The sequence below is a fragment of the Myotis yumanensis genome, unplaced genomic scaffold (genome assembly GCF_028538775.1).
Source record: "Myotis yumanensis isolate MYYU_CA2020_CCGP unplaced genomic scaffold, mMyoYum1.0.hap1 SCAF_13, whole genome shotgun sequence".
Classification (NCBI taxonomy): domain Eukaryota; kingdom Metazoa; phylum Chordata; class Mammalia; order Chiroptera; family Vespertilionidae; genus Myotis; species Myotis yumanensis.
Window position 1 is genome coordinate 1878609 of NW_027223764.1, and position 21651 is coordinate 1900259.

The window sequence follows — 21651 nt, forward strand, 5'->3', positions numbered from 1 at the left end:
GCCCTCACCGGCGCCCTTCAGTCCCGTTCTCCGCTCTGATCGCACCCCTAGACAACTACTGGGCTCTCGGATGTGGGACCAGCCACAGACATCCCTGACACCCACCTTGGAACCGATCCCTGGAGCTTTCTGGAACTGGAACAAGACCTAAATGGCAGCTCCTTTCCACAGAAGGTCAACAGCATTTAAAAATCCCTCCCCAATCAGGTGAACCTCGGTGATGGGATGTTGTACAAACCAACTGGCCCGAGGGTTTGCATGATGTCAATGCTTTTAAAGGTCAGAGGCCCTGGAATGATGGGAGATTATGAAAACCAAAGAGCCTGGAGGATAAGCGCGCTGTTCCTTGGTGGGTTTCACACAGGCACACGGAGCGGCTGCAGCAGGTGGGGAGGAAGTCTCCGTATCAGAGGATGTTGGCACAAGGCCCAGTTCCCTGGGGTGAGTGTGGTGCGGTGTCTACGCAGGAAAGGATGCTAAAAAGAGATCCATGCCCTGGGCCTTCAGAGCGAACTGCTGCTCTCACAGCTCCGCTCCGAGGGTCTGGAAAAGCCCGCCCACCCACTCTCACACATGGTATTTCTAGCTGCGTCTCTACAGGAAGAAAGCAACGACAGCGAGTTACCAGAGGGATACACAGTGGAAGGGACATCACTGTCCACTGGACCAGCCTATTCATCTGTGAGCTTCAACATTTTTAAATGTTGATTTTTAAAAAATGCATAAACCCCAACCTCCGCACCCTGCAGAGCCCCAGTCGTGCTCTTACATTCTGGGGTCTCGGGGCTCCGCCACTCGGCAGAACTCGGCTCTGATGCCTCCACCCCCGTGGCTGGGACCACATCTACCCAGAGCAGTTCTACATGGACAACTGGTGGGAGACGTACTCCTGTCCGAGTGAGCGGGCCAACCAGGGTGGGAGCACTCGCGGGAGCGGCTCCCACCATCGCCTGTGACAAGCCCTGCGGTGAAGTCGCCAGGAAGCATGCTGAGCTGAGCCACACTGAGCGGGCCTGGTGCCCGGGCGGCACACGGGCTGCTCTCCATTCCCTGCCCCTCCCTAATTAGGAGAGGGTGCTGCTTCGGCAACACTGCCGAGTGCTGTCGCCAGGTTTCCATTAGACTTTAATCACGTTTGTTTTCCTTTCATGACTAAAGCACTCCCAGACATCCTCAGAGATGCAGGGATGCGCACACCACAAGGGCAGCGCTGGTTCCCTCAGGATCAATGTGTAATCCATCCTTGCAAACATCTTAATTCGAAACAGAGCAAGTCCGGAAACTTCAGGAAGTAAAAAAGATGGTCCTAATATACCGTGTCTTTCATATGCAAATGATCTTAGGTAAGTGGAAAAAATGGACCTTGAGGCCTACCTCCTCCCCAGCTTCCTCCTCCTGGCCCACCCAACCGGAAGCCAGGCCTCAACCTCTCTATGCAAAGGTCAGGCCTGCTGACCACAAGGCCAAGGCCAGAGGTGCCTGATGGTGAGAGGTGCTAGGGTCCGAGGGGCCTCGGCTGGAGTGCGGGGGTGCGGTGCACACGGTCTGACCAGGGAACCAGTTCCCGACAAGTGAGAGGTGAGACAGGTGACCTGGTCACGATCGAGGGCAGGACTGCGCGACTTTGGTTGAAAACCGCCAATCACGCTGGCTCTTACCTTCACAAATTCTGTCCAATCGCTGGCGCTTGACTTTGTGCTTATCCACAAGGGCCATTCTTTATCGAACTTTGCAACTCTGATTCAAAAGGCAAAGCGGTCCTCTAAGACTTAGGGGGACTGGCAGGAGGCTGCGGGCATGACGCCACTATGAACCCTGAAACAAGGAGAAAAGAGGCCTTACTCTCCGGACACCCGGGGCACGGGGCGACAGGTCAGTCAGCACGGCTGCTCCTCTCTACGGGGACCTGCCACCTGGCGCTCGCCCGCCGCCCTCACGGCAGAAGGGCTGCTCCGGTCCAGGGCCCATCTCCTGCCTGTGGCAGGAAGCACCCAACAGGCTCAGGACTAGAGCCCTCTATCCCACAGCGCTAGCCGATGGCATCGGGTCTCTTGCTTTAACTTCAGGGAAGCGGAGTAATTTGTACTCAATGCCAAAGACCAAGGGACAGCCCTTTGGACCTGTCCTGTGCATCTGTGACCCCAAGGGCAGAGCCGCAGGGGGCGGCACAGGCCCCGGGAGCACCTGGGAAGCAGGTCCCAGGTTCACTGGCACTGAGATGCTGGCACCCACCTGCGACTGCATGAGAGGCTCAAGGCCGTCTGCCAGGTGGTTCACAGGACCTTCCCATCAGGGGTCAGGGGTCAGCTGCTGCTGAGGACAACGTAAGCCCTTGGCCGCCACGGCAGGAGAACGGGACAGAAAGGCCCACACCTCCTCACCAGCAGGCACAGTGCCGCCTCCCAGCCTTCCCTGCATGTGGAGGGGAGCCACCGAGCCATCCACAAGGGCAGCGTCCAGGCAGAAGGGCTGGGGATGTGGGGGCCTCCGAAGGGAACCCACCTGCCACCGAGGATGAGGAGGGAGTCCGTGGCCTCTCGCTCTGGAGGCTCCAACCCTCACTTCCTGCTCATCCACGGACCAGCCAAGAGCACACTGTTACCTGCACCCCAGTGTCCCAGCTCTGAACTCGCTGCTGCAGCCGCAGCTGGACAGTAACCACACAGAGAAAAAGGTGTCCCAGCTACCCAGCCAAGGAGCGACAGGAGACAAAAGCGAGGCCCAGGGTCAACAGTGGGGACTGTCGTGTTCAGTCATCAGTTATGCAAAACTCGGAGCTCCTCTATCCCAGGTCAGCATGCAGGTGTGACTGCTTATGGCCCACGGTGGTTAATGGCTAATTTCCCAGCAATGAGACCGAAAAAGCACCCCAAAGATTTATGGCAATAATTATGTGGTGTTTTCTTTAAAGAGCTAGGCAAAGGCACAATTTCTGATCCCATAAATAATTAATGCAACATTAATCCAAGAGATACCCAAACTCTTCCCAAACCGGGGAGCCCTCACACCGGGAACGGCCGAGCTGGGATAGTGAGATGAAGGAAGGCAGCCCTAACGCAGCGGAAGACCTGGGTGGATGACGACTCAGTGGACGTATCTTTTAAATTGCTTTGCTTTGCTGCGCTTATGGAAGGTCAATCATGCAAAGGGGGCACTCAGCCTGCCCAGAGCTTGGGCCCCGGACGCAGTGGTGGAGCCAGAGCCCAGGCGTGGTCCCGCAGAGGGTGAGAGGGTCGGTGAGCTCCTATTTGTGAAGTGCCTCAGAGGTGAGGACCGACAGCATCACCGTCTGAGCGAGAGCTCACACCCTCCTCCGATTCCCTGGGTGAGGCATAATCAGCCTTTTTGCTCCCTTTGAATTTTAATCTGTATAATTAGATGGCTTCCTGAAAAATTGATAAGCAGAATCTCAATTATGCAATCAAAGGCAAGACCAGGCATCAGCTTATACAAATCATGTGTCCTGTTATTTAAAAAAAAAGTTTTTTAAAAAGCAAGTGACTTCTGTGGCCGGCTTATTGGAGGGTGGGGAGGGGAGATCCTGTGGCCGGCTCTCCTTGGGGCTCCTCCAGCTGCGGTGCCCGCCCTGTCCCAGTGGCCTCGCAGACAGTGAGTCTGGATGTGTGAGGTCTGGACTTGGTGGCAGTAGCCTCTGACTCGTGTCGCTTCAATCCCCTTCCCGCAGTATTTCTTTTGAAGCAAGAATGTAAGAAGTGTGACATCTGTCTCCTGAAGGAGCCAGCTACTGCAAGGACTCAATAACCACAGCTCTCCTCCGGGCGGCAGGCACAGCCCTCCGCGGAGCTGAGCTGGGAGCAGTGGTGTCCGCGCCGAGGCCAGCACCCTGTCCCCCGCGCTGGCCCTGGGCTCCCTCGGCAGTGCCTGCTGTGAAAGCCAACCTCCACCTTTCCTTTCTGCTGGTCCACACGCTTAAGTCAGAACTTCCTGCCACTGAACTGATCACCGACCATCACCTGACATGACGCAGTCGCTGTGGAACAGGTAAACAAAGGCCATGCAGGGAAGAGGGGGGCCGTGCTGTGCTCCCCCACTCTCGCTGACCCTGGAGACTGCCCAGCCACGGCAGTGGTGGCTTTGCAGGTGGCAGAAGGTTCTAGAACCTCCCTGGGGATAAGCAGGCCCCTTTCTGGAGGAGAGGGATCACGTGACCTGCATCCCAGAGTGGCTGTGAGGGTCAGATTAGAACAAACACATGCAAGGGAGGACATGCCACCCCACCAGGTGCCCCATGGGCACGTGGGTTTACTCTGAGCTGAAGGCAACCGAGACCCAGCAATCCTCCCACTAACCTGGCCTGAAAACAAGACCTCTCCCTGCGCTGCCTGAGAGAATCTAATGACCAAACCTCCACCCCCAGCGGCCCCCGCCCCGCCCCACGCCTCCCCTCAGGATGGCACAGAAGCCGCCACTGCCGGGCTTGCCCTTGGCTCACATCTTTATGGGGCTCCTTTCCCCGGTGACTGTCTTCTATCCACTTGACTATGAAGACCAGCCAAGAACCCAGGAGGAAGGAAGGAGAACCTTTTCTCCCCAACGCAGAACGTATCTGGTGGGAAGCAACAGGCCACCAAGGGCCGCTCACGCCTTCCTTGGGAAGACACCCCTTTGGACAAAGGCCCAGGCGCAGACTGCCCCTCCCTCCCCTGCCCCCGGCCCCGGGAGGTGCACCTCAGTGAAACCCACGAAAGGTCAAAAGGCAAGTCAGGTCTTTCATCAGCAGGGACAGTGCACCGAGGCCGAACCCTACAACCAACAGAAACACAGCCTTCTCCCGTGAGATGAGGGTGGGATCTGGGCTGGAAGGTCTGGCGTCAGGAATTCAACGTGCTGAGCGGGGAAGACGCCTGGACGAGAAAGCCAGATGCCTGTTTACTGCTGGAAAGAGGCCTATTCCACGTGGGTTTCATAGGGAAACCGAGATTTAAGAAAAAGGGGATAAAAAGGAAGGAAAACACTTGTTGTACAGCCGCTGCTGGGATAGCAAATACAAAATGGAAACACCCAAAAGTGAGGGCAAGAGAATGGAGGCTCCCCTCCCCCGACCAGGTCGAAGGCCTGGCAGTTCACTTGACTGAGGACGGCCAGCCGGCTGCCCTGCCTACGGGGCTGGACCGGACCCACCACAGGGCGCAGAAACCCAGGCCCCGCCCCTGCACTCATACACCGAGTACATCCCTAAGACTTCCCCAGTTTCTTTAATCTAGGTCCTCATCTTCACAAAGATCAGACAGCCGAAGGTCCCACAAAGTGACGGACATCTTTCGAATGAGAATTCTGCTGAACCAGGGAGACCCACGACAGCCTTCAATGCCCCTAAGGAAAGCCACCCAAGCTCTGTGCTAACCGGGACCAGGCCTAACGCTTTACCAAGCGGCTCAGGATACACTTCCTTGTTACACCTGCGGGGCAGGTTTAAAGTTTGGGAGGTTGAGATGATCCCACAGAAGTAGAAAGGCTCCCAGCAGGCCCCGGGGCTCAGGGACCCCTTGAGGGACGCCACCACTCCAGGGTCTCCTGCACCACAGGCGACAAGGCTCTCTGATGTGTCAGGCTCATCCCCAACCTGTGAGGGACCCAGAGGAGTAGCAACAGCGCTGAACACAGGTGAGCACCCCCCCCCCCCCCCCCCCCCCCCCCCCGCCCAGGCCATCGGCAGGGCCTTCGCTCTAACAGTGCCTGGAGCATGCAGGCGCCCTCTGACTCATCTAGTCCCGCTCAGTCTTGGGTCCTCAGGCTCCGGAAAGAACCTGTCCCGCAGCTCAGGCCAAGCAGGAGCAGCAGGCCCTGGGCCTGGGCCTGGGAGGACGGCAGGTGGGATCCTCCGACAGGCAATGCGGTCTCATTCAGTAAACTGGATCCGAGGGACCAATTAAAATCCAGGTCTAACAAAACAAGTGTCCAGGGGCTCGGGGATCAGCGAGGAAACCTGGCCTGGGGTTAAACAGCAGACTTAACACCACAGCTAACACCGTTATTAGAAGTGCACCTTACGGGATGAAATGGAACCCTGTGGAATGAGACTCATGGGCGCCCAGGAGCTCCTCCTGCTCCTTGGTTACTTGCTCAGGAGCTTGCAGGCATATTGCTTTATTTTTTGCGCCCCCGCCAATGTTAAAAACAGACTTTAGACACCAAGTAGCACAAAAAGGTGTGTAGGGCAGCCTCCCACCCCCCAGCCCCACCCCTGCTCAGAGGTAAGCAGAGGACCCTTAGCCACACTCAGGCTCCACGCTGGTTCCTGGAGCCCGGCCTGCCCTCCACTCAAGTCCTGGCTGTTTATCTGTCCCCAGGGAAGGCCCAGTAGCAGCCCAGCCCTCAGGCGGCAAGGTCACGCCCTGGTCACATGCCCTCAATTGGCTCTGTGGGCCCCAGCCTCTGCTCCCGGAGCTGATGCAACAACAATGGTCTCAGACAGACGCACAGGCACAGTCACATAGTCCACCACCCTTTCCCCCAGGTGCTGGGGTTAAACGCCAACACCATATGGTGGGGAACCCCAGACCAACCACTAACATTTCTACACCGGAACACAGGCACACGCTCACCCGACTGGATTAATATACGAGTATAAAAACCACCTTCAACAATTCAGGGCAGGTCAAAACCTGCCACCAAGTGGGTGACAAGAGAATTCAAACTCCTGAGCTTCTCTATGTGGGTGTCAGGTAAGGACCTCGGGCCTGTGATCTCACTCTCTGTACCTGCCCCCCTCCCCCCCAAGTATTCTTTGGGGCTTTGAAGGAGACACAGAAAGGAGCTGTGCAGACCCATAGCTGCCAGAGAACAAACAGAGAAAGCGAGTCTGAGCGCGTGGAGGCCCGGCGCTGGCAGGTGGCCTGCGACGTCAGAGGCCATCACAAGAGGGAGCGAAGGCAGAAAGCACACGGGACGAACCAGCGAGGCAGCAGGGGCCAGAGCAGGAGCGACGCCGCTTTTCCGAATAGGCGGTGTTGTGTGTGTCCTAATGAGAGTTCCGCGTTGTCTTCCCTGATGAAGAAAGCGAGACTCCCGTGTGAAGGATCTCCACACTTTAAAAGCACTGGACTTAAAAACATGCTTTAGAAATAAACAGTTGTAATAAAGCATCCTTTAAAAATACAAGCGAAACAAAACAATAAGGATAAAGGCAAGTAAACTCTCATCTGCACGGAGAGGAGGGGTCAACGGGCCTTCCTCACGCCTGGCGTTGGGACTGAGGAACCAGGAACACAGGCTGGTTCTTCCGGCCCCATTTTCCTCCCCTTCCTCCCCTTGGGCAGGAGAGTGGCCAAGACCAGCTGAATGGGGTCCACCCTGACCTTGACCCTGACCCGACAACTCACCCTTAAGCTGCATACAGAGAGCAAGAACTCTCTGCAGAATGCTTCCACTGAGCAAGGAAAGTGAACACCGCTCGGAGGACGCATCCAGAGTGAGAAAGTTCTCAGAAAATGCCCGCAGACTGGCCTCCGTCACAGGGAGGTCCTCCAGGGCCCGGAGGTCACCCGAGGGTGGTGTCTGCCGCCTGTGATACAATCGCGCAGCCACATGCGTCTGTTGTACGGTCCGGTGCGGAGTGAAACCACAGATGAAGCAGCTGATAGCCACTGAGGGCTGGGCCTGGGGCCACATAGGCAGGAGCCACAGGAGACAGCTGTATGGACGCCACCGCTAAGCTTGTGCTAAACTTGAAAATACAGAGTTTAAGGAATGGGGGGTGGGGAGAGGAGAGTAGTAAAAATTTAACATTTTTAAGGCAACTTTGGATTATTTGGCTTATTCTAACATATATGAACTATACTTGTATTTAAATGTCTAATAAAGACAATTACAGGAATACTAGTAAGTTGGTTATCAGCCCTAGCCAGTTTGGCTCAGTGGATAGAGCGTCAGCCTGTGGACTGAAGGGTCCCCGGTTCGATTCCAGTCAAGGGCACATGCCCAGGTTTCGGGCTTGGTCTGTCGTGCAGGAGGCAGCCAATCAGTGATTTGCTCTCATCATTGGTGTTTATCTCTCTCCCTTCCTCTCTGAAATCAATAAAAATATATTTAAGAAACCTTTTTAAACAAATAGTAATGTTGGGATCTTAAGTTTTTAGAGATCCTAATGTCAGGCTCGGCAGACGCCTGCCTCTTGCTGGCTGCCCCTGGAATGCCTCAAATACTGCTGCCTCCTCGAGCACCACCTCCCTGGGGGACACGGCTGCCTGTGAGACCAGCACCCTGCGGTGGGAATCCGCAGGGAGGGCTTGTCTCTGCACTCCGGGCTGCTCACAGCATGTGTGTGTGGAGCTGGCTTCTGTTCCAGGCCTTCCCAGAGCAGGCCTGGTGCCCAGCGATGGGGCCCTGTGGCCGGCAGAGGGCACTGCACGCCCTGCTTGGCCAGGACCCCCCCAGCTCCTGTCCACCCCAAGTTGGCCTCTTGGAGAACCTGGAGCAAGAGTCCAGGTTTCCCGGAAAAAAGTCGGGGTGGTTTCAGGATGACACACTGCATTTCCCCTCAGTCTCAAGATGCAGAAGGGACGGGCACCACCCATCGCCCTTACAGAAAACATGCTCAGGCCTTAGGAACACCACCGCCAGGGGCAGGGGACCACAGTGGCGTCTGCCCGTGGCCTGTGCCTCGGGGCTGGCAGTGTGGTCCCAAGCTGGAGGCCTGCTATGGAGGCAGGTCATGGAGTAGAGGGGCCAGAGGCCACCCTGAAGGATGAGTTTTCATTGTGCCTGGGCGCCTGGTTTAAAGATCCGTCAACGAGGAATGAGCCACAGTGATGGGAATTGAAAGCAACTTGGCAGGGACATAGTTTACGAGGAAAGGGCTGAGGTGGGACTGGCAAAGGCCTGCCAGGTTCCCATGACAAACCAGTTTCCAGGCACAGGCACACCTGCCGGCCGGTGGCCGCTCAGTTCCCTCACCCCCCGGGGTGTTTGCTGTGAACCTTGGACGCCTCAGAATAAACCACCTCCCCACAGACACTCTCTTGGAGAGGGAGGAAGGAAAAGTGGATTTTCCAGGAGCTGATTCCGGCCGGCAGTGACAGCAGAAGGAGGGCTTTCTCTCTGGGCCCCTCCACCTGCCAGGCTGGCCACAGCAGAGGGAGAGCTGACCACAGATGCAGCGCATCAAGCCTGCCCCACACCCCTGCAGAGCGCCCACAAGGTTCAGGCTGGAGAAGGAAAGGAGGGGCTGGTCCAGTCCATCAGTGCTGAAGTAGGGGACACACATGTCCCACCCTCCACAGGACCAGCATCCTCTCAGCACCAAGCAAAGCTAAGGTTGCCATAGCAACAGATGCCCCAAGGATATGGCTTATTCTTGGCCTGACCTGGCAGGTGATGCCTCTGGAAGGACCCACACATGGAGATCCGAGTGCCCCACCTGAGCTCTGACTCCACCTTCTCCAGGCCACAGGCTGCGGGAGCCTCTCTGCCCTTCCTGCTCTGACATCACAAGCCCCTCCCCACCTTGTTCCAAACCACATTGGTGGGACTCACTTTGACCTCTGTTCACAGCCCACTTCAGGGTGGACAACCCAGCTAGGCGTGTGGGCCACCTGCTAGACCAGGGAGAGGCTGAGAGGCCAACAGGAAGGCCCGGGGTCAGAGGCCGCCTGCAGGAGGGCCTTCAGCCAGAGAGGGCCTTCAGGCATGTGGTCGAGATAAGTTATCAGAGGAAATGATGGCTGGCTGGTTTCTTGGTCCATTTTTAGAAAGCAAGTGTCTAGAAAGTTGATCTCAAAAACAGACAGCAGGAGGGCTCCCTCTAAACCAGTGGTTCTCAACCTTCTGGCCCTTTAAATACAGTTCCTCATGTTGTGACCCAACCATAAAATTATTTTCGTTGCTACTTCATAAGTGTAATGTTGCTACTGCTATGAATCGTCATGTAAATATCTGATATGCAGGAGGGTCTTAGGTGACCCCTGTGAAAGGGTCGTTTGACCGCCAAAGGGGTCGCGACCCACAGGTTGAGAACCGCTGCTCTAAACCCACCGCCTCCTGAAGCAGCAGGGACCAGCCTTGGTCCCAAGTTCAGCGGCGAGTGGATCAGAGCAGCCAGGCGGGGCCCAAACCAAACAGGCTCCTGAGTAACCTGTTCACAACCTGCAGGCCAGCCCGTAGGAGAGCGTGCCCACCACTCCCATGTCTGAGGGGCCAACATTTAGGGCCACAAAACAGGAGTGGCTCTGTCTGCCTGGGGTGGCCCATCCTTTATTTCAAATGAGGTGTTGCTTGCACAACACAGGGTCCCCGCTGTCCGAAGTACAGCGTTCCCATGAACACTCCCGTAAGCAGACATGGAGTAAAGCAAAGAAGCAATTCTTAATTTCCTAGAGGCCTGATGCACGAAATTAGTGCAAGGGGCTCGGCCCTCGCAGCTCTGGTTGCCTCGCGGCCCCGGCCCCTGCCCACTGGTCGTTCCGCCGTCCAATCTAATTAGCATATTAGCTCTTTATTATATAGGATATGGGAAATTTTTTGAGCACTCCCACACCCAAAAATAACCCACCAAATCATAAACCTAACTAACACTTACGGACAGTAAAAGCAGGGTCGCCCTCACCCGGGCTCCGCTGACACAGTAACAGTTCACAAAACAAATGTTATTTTCACTTTTTACCTTTTTTGGTAAAAGCAAAAGTTGTCCAATTTCTTTCATCAACAAAAGCAGGTATTCATGCAGGTCTTTTGTAAAAGCAAAGAAAGTGGTGTAACATGAACTTCTGAGAAGCTGGCCAGTGGTGCAGCCCCTCTCCTGACGCATCAGATTCACTGCGGCATCAAGAGGGTCCGGTGAACAGCAGAGGGATAAGCGAGAACACGCGTGGACTGCAGTGCCACCAAGTTTCCATGCCCCACAGGACAGAGGACGCTAAGGCAAACCCCCAGCCGCCTGCAGTGACACCGGGCCTGCCATACCTCCTGCTCCGTAATCTCCCAGGAAACTTCTCCGAACATCGGCAACCCACAGGCATGGAGAAGGGTCATCCGAGGTGCTGTTCACTCACCCGACACTTACGATACATTCCAGGGCTGTGCCCCACACGCAGACTAAACGGAGGCACCCGGGCCCTCACTCGGACCCAGGCGCACCCATAAAACCAGGCCCACATTCAGATGAGCCCTCTAGCCGCCTGGTGAGTCACTGGGGAACAGCCTCCCGCTTTCTGGTCCTCGAACGGCAGCTATTGCCGCGGAGCTCTCCCAGTCAGAGGAGAGGAGCAGGTGACACAAAGGTCTGTCTGCTCAGTTTCAGAGCATAGACGAGCCCTTTCCCGCGACGAGAAATGACAGATGGCCCTGAGATGCCAGGAACCCAAGGGGCAGAGGGGCCTGGAGTGTAGCTGTGGGTGGGTACACAAAACCGCACGTGTGTGCACAGATGCACACATGCTTTTGTGGCCCTGGACGGCTTCCTGGAATCATGGCATTTCTGGAACATTTTGAGACTTGAGAAATTAACAAACCCAAACTGCTGCCCTCACAGACTGAGGCCCTGACACGCAACAACTCCAGGTCACTTCTAGCCCATGTTTCCGCTCATCCCCTAGGACCCCGCGTCATCCCCTAGGACCCCATGTCATCCCTAGGACCCCGCGTCATCCCTAGGACCCCGCGTCATCCCTAGGACCCCGCGTCATCCCCTAGGACCCCACGTCATCCCCTAAGACCGCACATCATTCCTAGGATCCCCATGTCATCCCCTAGGACCCCGCGTCACCCCCTAGGACCGCACATCATCCCTAGGATCCCCATGTCATCCCCTAAGACCTGTCATCCCTGGGACCCCACGTCATCCTCTGGGACCCTCACATCATCCCCGGGGACCCCACGTCATGCCCAGGACCCCATGTCATCCCCAGCAACTCTGCCAGGTGTTGCTGGTCCAGAAATTTGAAAGCCCAGAGCCAGCTTCAGCCATGCCATCCAGGCTGAAAACGTGCAGTTCCATCTCATTGAGCCCCACCCACGCACGGCCCCTGAACCCCAACTAATACCCCAGAGGTGGAGCCCATCAGACCCGAGGGGGATGGAATACCCACACAAGTTGGCCAAGAGACAGGCCAGCAGAACAAGGAAGGGAAACGGGCTGGAATCTCACTAGAAAGCTTGCTCGAGCCACTGGCAGGGCTCCCTCTGCGGGAGGGACCAGGGGACGGGCAGCTCTGACTGTGCTCCGAAGGCTGGGATGTTCTTGCCCACACGCACCACTGTCACCACAGCTGGCGCACGGAGCGCTGTGGCGGCCGCGTGCCTTCTGAGCGCTCACTCACCGGCACACGTGCAGGCGGCCCGCAAACACTTCCGCACCGACCCAAAGCAAGGCGCCCGCACCTCGGAGAACACACCTGCACCGTCGCCCGTCTCGGGCCTCAAACCTGTTCTGGGTGAGGCTTCCGGGGAGCTCCTAGACTTCCAGGTGCTCGTATAGCAGAGGTGCCACCGACCCCCACATTTTCAGAAGGGGGAGCCCAGAGGAAGTCCACTCCTCTCACATAACATCACAGCCCAGAGCTCGAGGGGCAGGGGCAGGGGCTGGGCCAGGGTGCGCACGCATTCCCTCGAGTCACTGCTGTTCTGTGTGTGAGCTTCAAGTGAAGGCTGGAGCACCACCCCATCCTTCCGCCTCCACCACACACAGCCCCTGGCCGGAGGGGGGTCTGCACTCAGACGAGGGGTGTGGCTCCAGAAACTTCCACAGGCCTAGGACCTCCCATGCCATCACTCCCAGCCCACTTTGGGTCGCACAGGTGCCCTGAGGTATGCCTACTGGGGACCACCTCCCAGTCCCTCCCCCAGGGCCCCCATTGTTCGATGAGTAGCGTCCTCGCACAGATCAGTGCAACGCCTGCACATTCTGGGCGGTTCTCTCCCAGGAGGTGCTGGGAGCTGCCCTGCATCCACGGCTGTGAGTCTGTCCTCGGGGCAGACTTCCAGCTTTCCGCTGTGGGCTCACCCCGCTCTGTGGAAACCAGACCCGGGTGGGCTCAGTCCACCCGCCACCAGGTCCAGGGGCCAAACGAAAACTGGGCAGAAGCAGGAAGCAGGGTGATCTTATTCTCAGAGGGGAGCTCAGGAAGGGTTAAACGGGTTTTTAGAAACAAAAGTTATGAAAATGGCCCCAATACAATTTGATGAGGTCAGCGCGCACAGAGGCCTAGTGACACTAGTAAGAAAAAACATCTGTCGGTATCGAGAGGGCGGCAGGAAGTGGGCGGGACTTAGCAGCTCTGATTGGCCGGACCAGGCTCCTAGAAAGAGAGCACATGGCTCAACTTAGCCCAGAGAACAACAAAAACCCCCTTTCAATTGTCCCCGCGCAGCCCCCGCCCCGCACAAGCCAAGCCCTGGGCTGCGAGTCGTGTAGGACCCTGACTGGCGATCAGCTCTTTGTTCATTGTTCATGACAGGGCAGGGGCCTCCTGAACGAGCCGTCCCGGGAAGCGCATTCTCGCTGCGTGTGCACACGTGTTACCTCTCCGGGTCACAAAATCTCCAGTTTTACTTTTTGGTTGGAAAACTACTTGGGTCACTTGAACAGCAAATGTTTCAATAAATCCATCATCACAAAAACCAAAAGACGTTTTTCTCTGGAAAAACAGGAAGTCCTGGTACATAACATGTGCGGATTAAAATAGGGCCAAGTTCATTTGTTGACAAAAGCCCGGGCTTTTGGACCTGATTTGTCCCAGATCCAACTTACCTTTTAATCCTCCTTCAAGAGCGCATCCTGTTCTCTTGGCGACAGGCTGGCCTGGTCTTTGTTATGGCTCTGACAGGTCACAGAGCTGGGCCTGGGGGGAGGGCTGGCCCGTCTCCTGTCCACAAGCCCCCACCACAGGGCGGCAGGAACCGCACACTGGGGGCCGTTCCAGGCTTCTCGTCGGAGCCCCAGAAAACTCGGAGGCTTTCTGGAAAACTGTTGTTTGTTCTTCCCGAACAGCCACAGAGCTTTACAGAAGCCCCGACTGGAACTCCGGGCTGTCCCCCCAACTGAACCCCATACAGCAGGCAAAGCAGGGCGCCGCTGCACCCATGCTGGAAGAACGAGCCCCTTTCTTTGTCAAGACCAGGTGGGAGCGCAGCCAGGAGCTGTTTCCCTTCTTCCCACAGGCGGGCACTTTACAGAGCAGGGGCCCGAGCAAACGCCAAGGAGCGTCACAGACAGGTCCCCGACGGCGCGGTGAGCACCGTCCACACAGCGCTGGGTCTAGGGCTCCTCTGCGGGCCACCCGTGTGCGAACCACTCCTCCCACCACCTCTGCTTTCCTCACTGACCTCCGGGGCAGCAGGAAGGCGGCGTTAACACCATGCAGCAGGCGAGCATCACAACTACACCCCCGTTAAAACGCGAAACCATACAGTGCGTGTAGATGGGAGGTTCGAGCCAGCCACATTCTGGGAGGCATCGCCACCAATGCCCACGTCCCAGGGCCCGGGGTCTTCTATGGCCCCCAGGACGCTCTTCTGCCATCAGGGAGGGCGGGAGGTTTCTGCACACCAGTCCTCAACTTTCCGGGGCAGCTGCTGACCCAAAGGGGCATCGCAAAGAGAAAGAGTCCAGGCTTGAGTCGAAAGTGCTGCTGCCTCAGGGTTTTGGTGAGCTGTGGCCACAGAGGAGAAAAGTCAGCTGCCGCCGTGGAGGAGGCATGCGCTTCCATTTAAAAGGTAAAACTGTGGACAACCGTAGTGAGAAATGGAGGAAACGCAGAGTGTGATTTCGAAAAATACCATGATTTAGATGAGATTTAGCTTGGCCCCAAGACCTGCCTTCATGGACCCGCCCTGGTTCCCAGCTGTCCCGGAAAAGCCACCGCCTGCAGCCAGCACACTGCCCCAGCTGGCTCACTGGGAGCCAGAGAGCCAGGAACGGGGTGCGTTGGGAAGTCTGTATGAGGCCTGGCTTGGCTGCTCTTCTGGGGAGACACTTAGGGTGAGGTGGGGTTCAGGATCGACCAGGAGGCTGTTGCCCCTGTGAACACGCTCCACAGCCCCACCCATGACCTGCAAAGCATGTGGCTGCTGAGAACCTGGAACCCAAGTCACTCTTCTGAAGAGCGAACGACACGGAGAGTTGGAGCATATGGGACAGCCTGCAGCCAGGCGCACACGCACTCCCCACGGCCATTTATTTCAGGCACTGCGTGCTATTTTTACCCTCCACTGACACTCCACGGGAATCCACGACAGAAAAAAGGGGCCGCCGCCGCTCGGGCTCCCGCCTCCCACCTCCACGCAGACCATCGCCCCGCACTACCTGCTACCCCGCCTCAGGGAGGCGCCATCAATAAGTCATTTGAAATTGTTTGAGTTCAAGAATTTTTTTTTGCCTGGCCAGTGGTCAGCTTGATTCCCAGTCAGGGCACATGCCCGGGTTGTGGGCAAAATCCCCAGTGGCTGGTATACAGGAGGCAGCTGATCAATGATTCTCTCTCATCATTGATGTTTCTCTCTCTCTCTCCCTTGCTCTGAAATAATTTTTTTTTTTTAAATAAGGAAAGGATTCAAGTGGCTTTTAAATGGAAATGCAATTTTTGTAACTCACCAGAACTGGCTGAGATCCCACGCCCCTTTCCCGTGTCTGCCTGCCTGCCTGGCTCACAGCTCATCTGCAGCGACCAACCTGAAGCTGATGTGGAGGGAGCGGGTGACGCTCAGGCTCCGGAAGGAAAGCTCCGGAGCTGGCCTGTGGCTGTTCTCAGGTGCCGGGCAGGGCTGAGCGCCCTCTGGTAGGACAGACCGAGGAGGGCCAGGGAGTCAGAGATTTCAGACGATAATGCCGCCTCACAGCTGTAAATGTTTCCCCGGTTCTAGAATCTTCCAGCCTGCCCCAGTTGTGCCCAAGGGCACTTGCAGCCCCTCAGGTCCAGCTCCCCGTGGCCCTTGCGATCCCAAGCTCTCACGGGGCCCCGCGGAGGCAAACCGCCTGGTATGTACCACTGTTTCACTCCAACGCCCGGCCTGGGTGTCCCAACGAGCTGAGCGCACTGCTCCCCACCGTGGGCTTGGCACTGTCCAGGGATGTTTCCAGGACGAAGCAAATTGCTAGAGCAAACATCGTATTTCCATCCGCCGGGCCAGCCAAGCTCTAAAAACATTTCCTGGTAGGAACTGCCCTGGTGGAGTGGCCAGCACCCACACATTCCTAGGGGGTGGTTTCTCCTTGAGGAGCAGCCTGGGGGAGGAAGGGGGGCCCCCTCTCCTCCTTGCCCGCAGCTCCCAGACACAGCACAGGCTGTTCGAAAGCGGACACCACATCTCTTCCGCTCAGCTAGAGAGTACCCCCATCCTGATTAGGGTGGCCTGGGACTCAGCCACCAGGAGAACAGGGTCTCTAAAAGCAAAGCTGGGGTAATGGCAAGGCCGCACACCAGGTCCTGTGCCCACTGGTGAGGTCCGGCCCCTCATGGCCACTACAACCCTCAGTAGCATCACGGGGAGCGGCAGCTGTAGCAGGAACAACTCCCAAGTTAGGAGCCCTGCGCACCGTGCTAAGGATGCCGTGTGGACTAACCCGCCTTCCCAACAGCCGTAGGAACTAGGGACGGTGTTAGCATCATTTAAAACGACAAAGCTGAGGCCCAGAGCAGACAGGACGTGGGGGACGGAGGTGCAGCGGTGGCAGAGCCCGAGCCTGGCCCAGCGGGGCAGAACCGAGTGGACTGCAGGGAAAATGAGTGGCCAGGAGCAGCTGGGGCCTGGAGTCTTCACCCCTCTTATAAAGAGACCTGGAAAGCTAATCACGTGCTCCTACAATCACGCAATCTGTAAGACACGTGCATGCGTGTCACACGCATGTCCCAAGGTCCACCACGCCCCAACGAGGCACAAATGTTTGCTCACAGCCTGGCGTGGGCCACGTGAGGAACCCAGGAGACGGCGAGCACAGAATCCGCTCCGGCTGCGGCAGAGCAGCTCCTCTCAACACACAGGGAACCGGGTCGACGCTCTGGGCCCCGGCTCCCCGCCAGCAGTAAAATTCACTGCCACATGAAGGTGCCGATTCTTACCAAGTTAATCTCCATGATTTATCAACTCACGGAGGGCGCAGCGCCGACAGTGGCTGAACCACATCCCGAGTTACTGCTGCGTTTTGCATGGGTGACAGCTTTACTGGAATTCACGCACAGGACCAACTTCCAGAGTAAACGAAGGCTCGAAGCAGAAAGCTCCCCTACAGCTGGGTCTTGGCTCTTGAAGCCGGAGGTGTCTGCGAGGACAGGCGTGGGGAGGGGACCCGGGTGTTCGCTGCACCAGCGTTGTCAGCGCCCTTCCAGACACCTGAAACCTCGCACCCGAACCTCGCACGCACTGTAATTTAATTACCCAACTCCCCTTCCTGTAGGAACAGAGTTATTTAAAATGCACCAAAAAATAAATCACTGCCGCTTGCTTTTTTATTTCATCCAGAGCAATGAATGTATAAGTAGCTTAGATGGCGCAGCGGACAACTGGAGGGAGAGCAAGTCCGAGGCCGAATGATGGAGAGGAAGGAAGCACCATGCTTTTCAGGGCGGAAGACACCGTGGTCCCAGCTGGAGGCGCTGGCCTGGGAGTCTGGGGGACCCACTGCTCCCTGGGCTGTTACTATTCCTCACCCTAATCCCACGCCTGGTGGGACTTTTCTCACTAGAATTGGGCCAGGCACGAACAGGTCAACTTGCTGAAAAAGCCACTTTGGGGTCACGCTTGGGGGCCGGGCGTCTTGGAGAACATGCAGAGGCCACAGTCAGGCTGGTTTCCGACACTCAGAGTAGCTGGTACCAGCCTGCCTTTGCCCACTCTGGCCCCTCCCCACCCAGGGAGGGAGGAAGTGGGGACACAGCCCGAGGTTTGTGGTCAAGGTCACAGGAAGGGAGAGAAGAATGAAACCTTTCTGGTTTGGTTACTTAGCTCAAAGCTGGTTTTGTTCCTTTCTTCCGTCTTGGCGAGTTTTGCATATCCAGGGTTTTAGTTTCACGAGAATATTCTTTAATGGTTATCTTAAATGCCCCACAGGGACCACGCTGTCGCTTAGAACATAAAATGCTCTGGACACGTGCGGCAGCTCTGCAGTGGGGAAAAAGGTTCCCACTGGAAATACACAGAACTGCTCCCTGCCCGGGCCGGGAACCGGTCTCCACAGGAACTGCGCCTCCATCGGGGACCACCTCAGAGAACACCCAGAGATCTCACCAACTCACCTGCTGGCAGGAATGCATGTCTCATGCAAAACAACAATTCACACGGAAAGCCGCTCTCCCTGCCAAGAGCTCTGACCTGAAATGTCCCGTGGCTCTGGGATGCGGTCCTTCCAGGAAGGCCCAGCCACCATCAGAAACTGACGGAGGCCCCGCTTGTGCCCCAAACCCAGCAGCACCTGGGACGTGCTGACCAGTCAGGGTCACAGCCGGACCCTCCGCATCCGCGGGCTCCACATCCACGGACTCAACCAACAGTGGATCAAAAATAAAGTGTTTTTAGAAAATGCTACACTATTGCTGGTGTACACTATGCAGTTACATCTGTGGTGGCTGCATTTTAGTGAACGTGTACAGACTTTTGGGGTCATTATTCCCTAAACAATATAGTATAACTATTTATACAGTATTTACATTGTCATAAGTAACCTAAAGATGATTTAAAGTGTGTGTGTTGGGGGGGGGGGGGGTGCACGGGACGGTGTGTTTGTGTGTGTGTGTGTGTGTGAGAGAGAGAGAGAGAGAGAGAGAGAGAGAGAGAGAGAGAGGTTCTATTAAATACTGCCCCATTTCACACAGGGGATTCTGGTGTCTGTGGGGGTCCCGGAACCAATGCACAGCAAGAAGCGAGCACTAGAGGATCAGTACCCCCCATAAGGTGCTGCAAACGCCCAGGTCCTGGGCCAAGAAGGGCAGCTCCTAGGGTTTCCGTGCCCTCAGATTGGGGGCTCCTAGGAAGGGGCCATGCTGGTTTCCCGCCAGCCCCCACACAGAGGGCTTTGGGAGCCACTGCTCTGGGGCCCGCGTGCCAGGCCTGGAGAGGATGTTGGGACTACCAGCTTTGGGAGGTGACCCCTGCATCACCAACTCCTCTGGGACTCCGAGCCCAGGCTCACTCGGCCCAGCAAGGGAGGACCAGGCCCTGTGTATCTGCCGTCCCTGTCACCCCCGTTTCCCGCCGGCAAATAGCAGGCCCGCCTCCCTCTGCACAAGGCCTGGGCCCCTGCACACGCTGCTGGACCTTGGACCCATTTCATCTCTGACGCTCCAGGCTCCTGATCGGGAAGAGAAGCCGCAAGAATGAACTTGTGCCGCCCAGGAAGGCCTGGGCACAGCAGGTGCCGCCCCGTCCCCGCAGACAGCCTCGGGGCCTGTCCTTTCCTGCCGGACGCCCATGACCAAGGCTCCCCGGTCCCGCTTTGTCCCCGAGTGATGCCTCTAGCCCCCCCCCCCCCAAGTCAGAGCTCCTCTGTGGACCCCTCCCCCAGCACTGCAGAGCAGCCACACCCAGCCTTGCAGGCTTTTCAATTCCAAAATCAGGATCCAGGTGAGTCCAATCTCTAAAACGCCCACAACAATGAGCTTCGTGCAGCGCGGACTTGCTCAGTTTCCATTCGCACCACTGTGGTTTCCAGAGTTAGTTCCACGCTAGGACGTGGTCCCTTCTGCTTAGCTGTGTAACCAGGAAGAGACTTCTGCCGATGGAACCCCCTTCAGTGGAGCTTCAGAGAGAATTTCGTCGTTTACAAATTTGCTGCCCTGACACCCCCTCCCTGAAAACTGAACAGAAACCAACCACGTGGAACTATTTCCTTCCCTGCATCGCGCACACACAGAAACAACCCTTAAGAAATTAAATGATAAAGAAGGATCCAGTTACCTCTCTAAATTAACTAAGGACTTTAGTTATAGCAAATGCCTCATAGCTATGGAGATACCCACCAAAGGGAAAATGGGCATATGGGAATCTTTGTATTATCTTCTCACGTGTTCTGTGAATCTAAAATTGTTCTAAAATCCTATCTAACAAAAGGCTAATATGCAAATTGTCCCCTCTGAAGTTCTACTAGGAGTTCGATGCTCACTATGACGTGTGCTGACCACCAGGGGGCGGCGAGGAACATGGCTGGCGACCAGTGGCATTGGTGGGGCACTGAGGGAGCGAGGGAAAGAGGAGATGGGGAACCTGATGGGACCTGACCGCTGGCCAGGCCTAGGAACCTACCCATGCATGAATTTTGTGCACTGGGCCTCTAGTATATCATAAATGTTAAACTAAAGAGAACAAGTTACCACCCTCCCAACACTGCATTCCTGTAAAGAATAAGCCCGAGTGCAGCCATTACCTGCGCCAGCCCCTCTGAGCAGCCCCATCTGTGTGTAAAGCAGGACCCCGTTGGCATCCAGGTGCCTCTGTGGGCTGTGCTGGGCAGCACCTTCCTGTGCTGAGGGGGACGGGGCAGCCATGTTGGCAGAGCCCAGGTGACGGGGGCTCCATAAGCCCGAGAGCTTGCTGAAGGCTGGCAGTCCTTGGCACTGGATGAGGGCCACCAGGATTCAGGGAATGAACGGGAAAACCGGGACATCCACGCAGAGCCCCACGGCTGGAGGAAGTGGTAAAGCCGCTAACAAATCAGTCATTTGTGCAGGAAGCTGGCGTCAATGTGGAACAGGAAATTAATCCAACATGCTGAAGACTGCATTATTGGAACGAGGCGGGGGGAGCCTGCCCCCCAAGCGAAGTAAGACCAGAAAGATGGCAGTAAAAACTTGTGAGACTCAAATGAAATAAAACAAGGCTGATGGGGATGGCACGGGCCAGGGAGCAGAGAACGGGCCAGCTGGCTCGGTTCCGAAGGGCCCTTCCGAAAGGCTAAGAGGGGAATCTGCAGGGAAACAGAGGCTCCTGTGGGTGACAGGGCGCACGTGGCCAAGGGCACACTCCGCGTATCTGTGTTTTCAGAGCCACAGGACAGAAGTGGAGACAGGAAGGAAAGAACCACCCTGCCCTGGGCTCCAAGATCCTGGGCCCGAGAACAATCTTGCAAGCTCCTTGCCCAGGCTTGGCGCCGACGCTGCCAAGTGGCACACTGCACCGAGGTGCGCAGTGGGGTTTCCAACAAAAGAGCTCTTTGGGACAAATGGGAGCTTCCCCAGAAAAATGAGCACCCAGGGGAGTGGCAGAAATCACCCAGGAAAGAGCCGTGGGGGCGTGGCCGGTGCCTAACCCCACCGTATGCCACAGTCTTCCCATCTCTGAGTTCATGCTCTGGTCACCTCGACAGCCTTTAGTGTGAACGGGCCACCACTGGAGTCTCCTGTCATTTCAACACTTGGTATCAATAGGAGCTTGGGTTTCGGCTTAAAGAAAGGGGTCTGAATCCAGACACAGGTGGATCCCAGACACCATCTGCTCCCCAGTCCACACAGAAAACTGCTCTGACTGCATCACCAGGGCCCCCAAGGAGCAGCCTTTAGGGCAGGACACCCCGGCTGGTGCTCAGATCAACAGCCCAGGGAGACAGAGGACCTGTGTCCTATGCAAGGCCAGGCCCAGAGATCATTTCTGCCCGAGCTCTCAGAAGCAGGGTCTCACTATCAGTTATTACACACGTTACGTGTGCAGCTGAACATGTGCTCACAGCAGACTCCATCACCCAGACACATGTTCTGTTCCAGGGCGTTCTAT

General features: G+C 56.6%; 1 protein-coding gene across 4 annotated transcripts in view; it reads right to left on the reverse strand.

The window, feature by feature from the left end:
• CTBP2 (C-terminal binding protein 2) overlaps positions 1-21651 on the reverse strand; it is a 104082-nt gene that overhangs the window by 22530 nt on the left and 59901 nt on the right. For 3 of the 4 annotated variants that reach the window (XM_070432075.1, XM_070432074.1, XM_070432076.1), the window contains one exon: positions 1659-1815. In XM_070432075.1, coding sequence (XP_070288176.1) covers positions 1659-1716 — 58 coding nt within the window. In that variant the 5' untranslated portion in view covers positions 1717-1815. Of the gene's footprint in view, positions 1-1658; positions 1816-13705; positions 13724-21651 lie in introns of those variants that run through there. The other variant, XM_070432077.1, reaches the window with a different exon arrangement.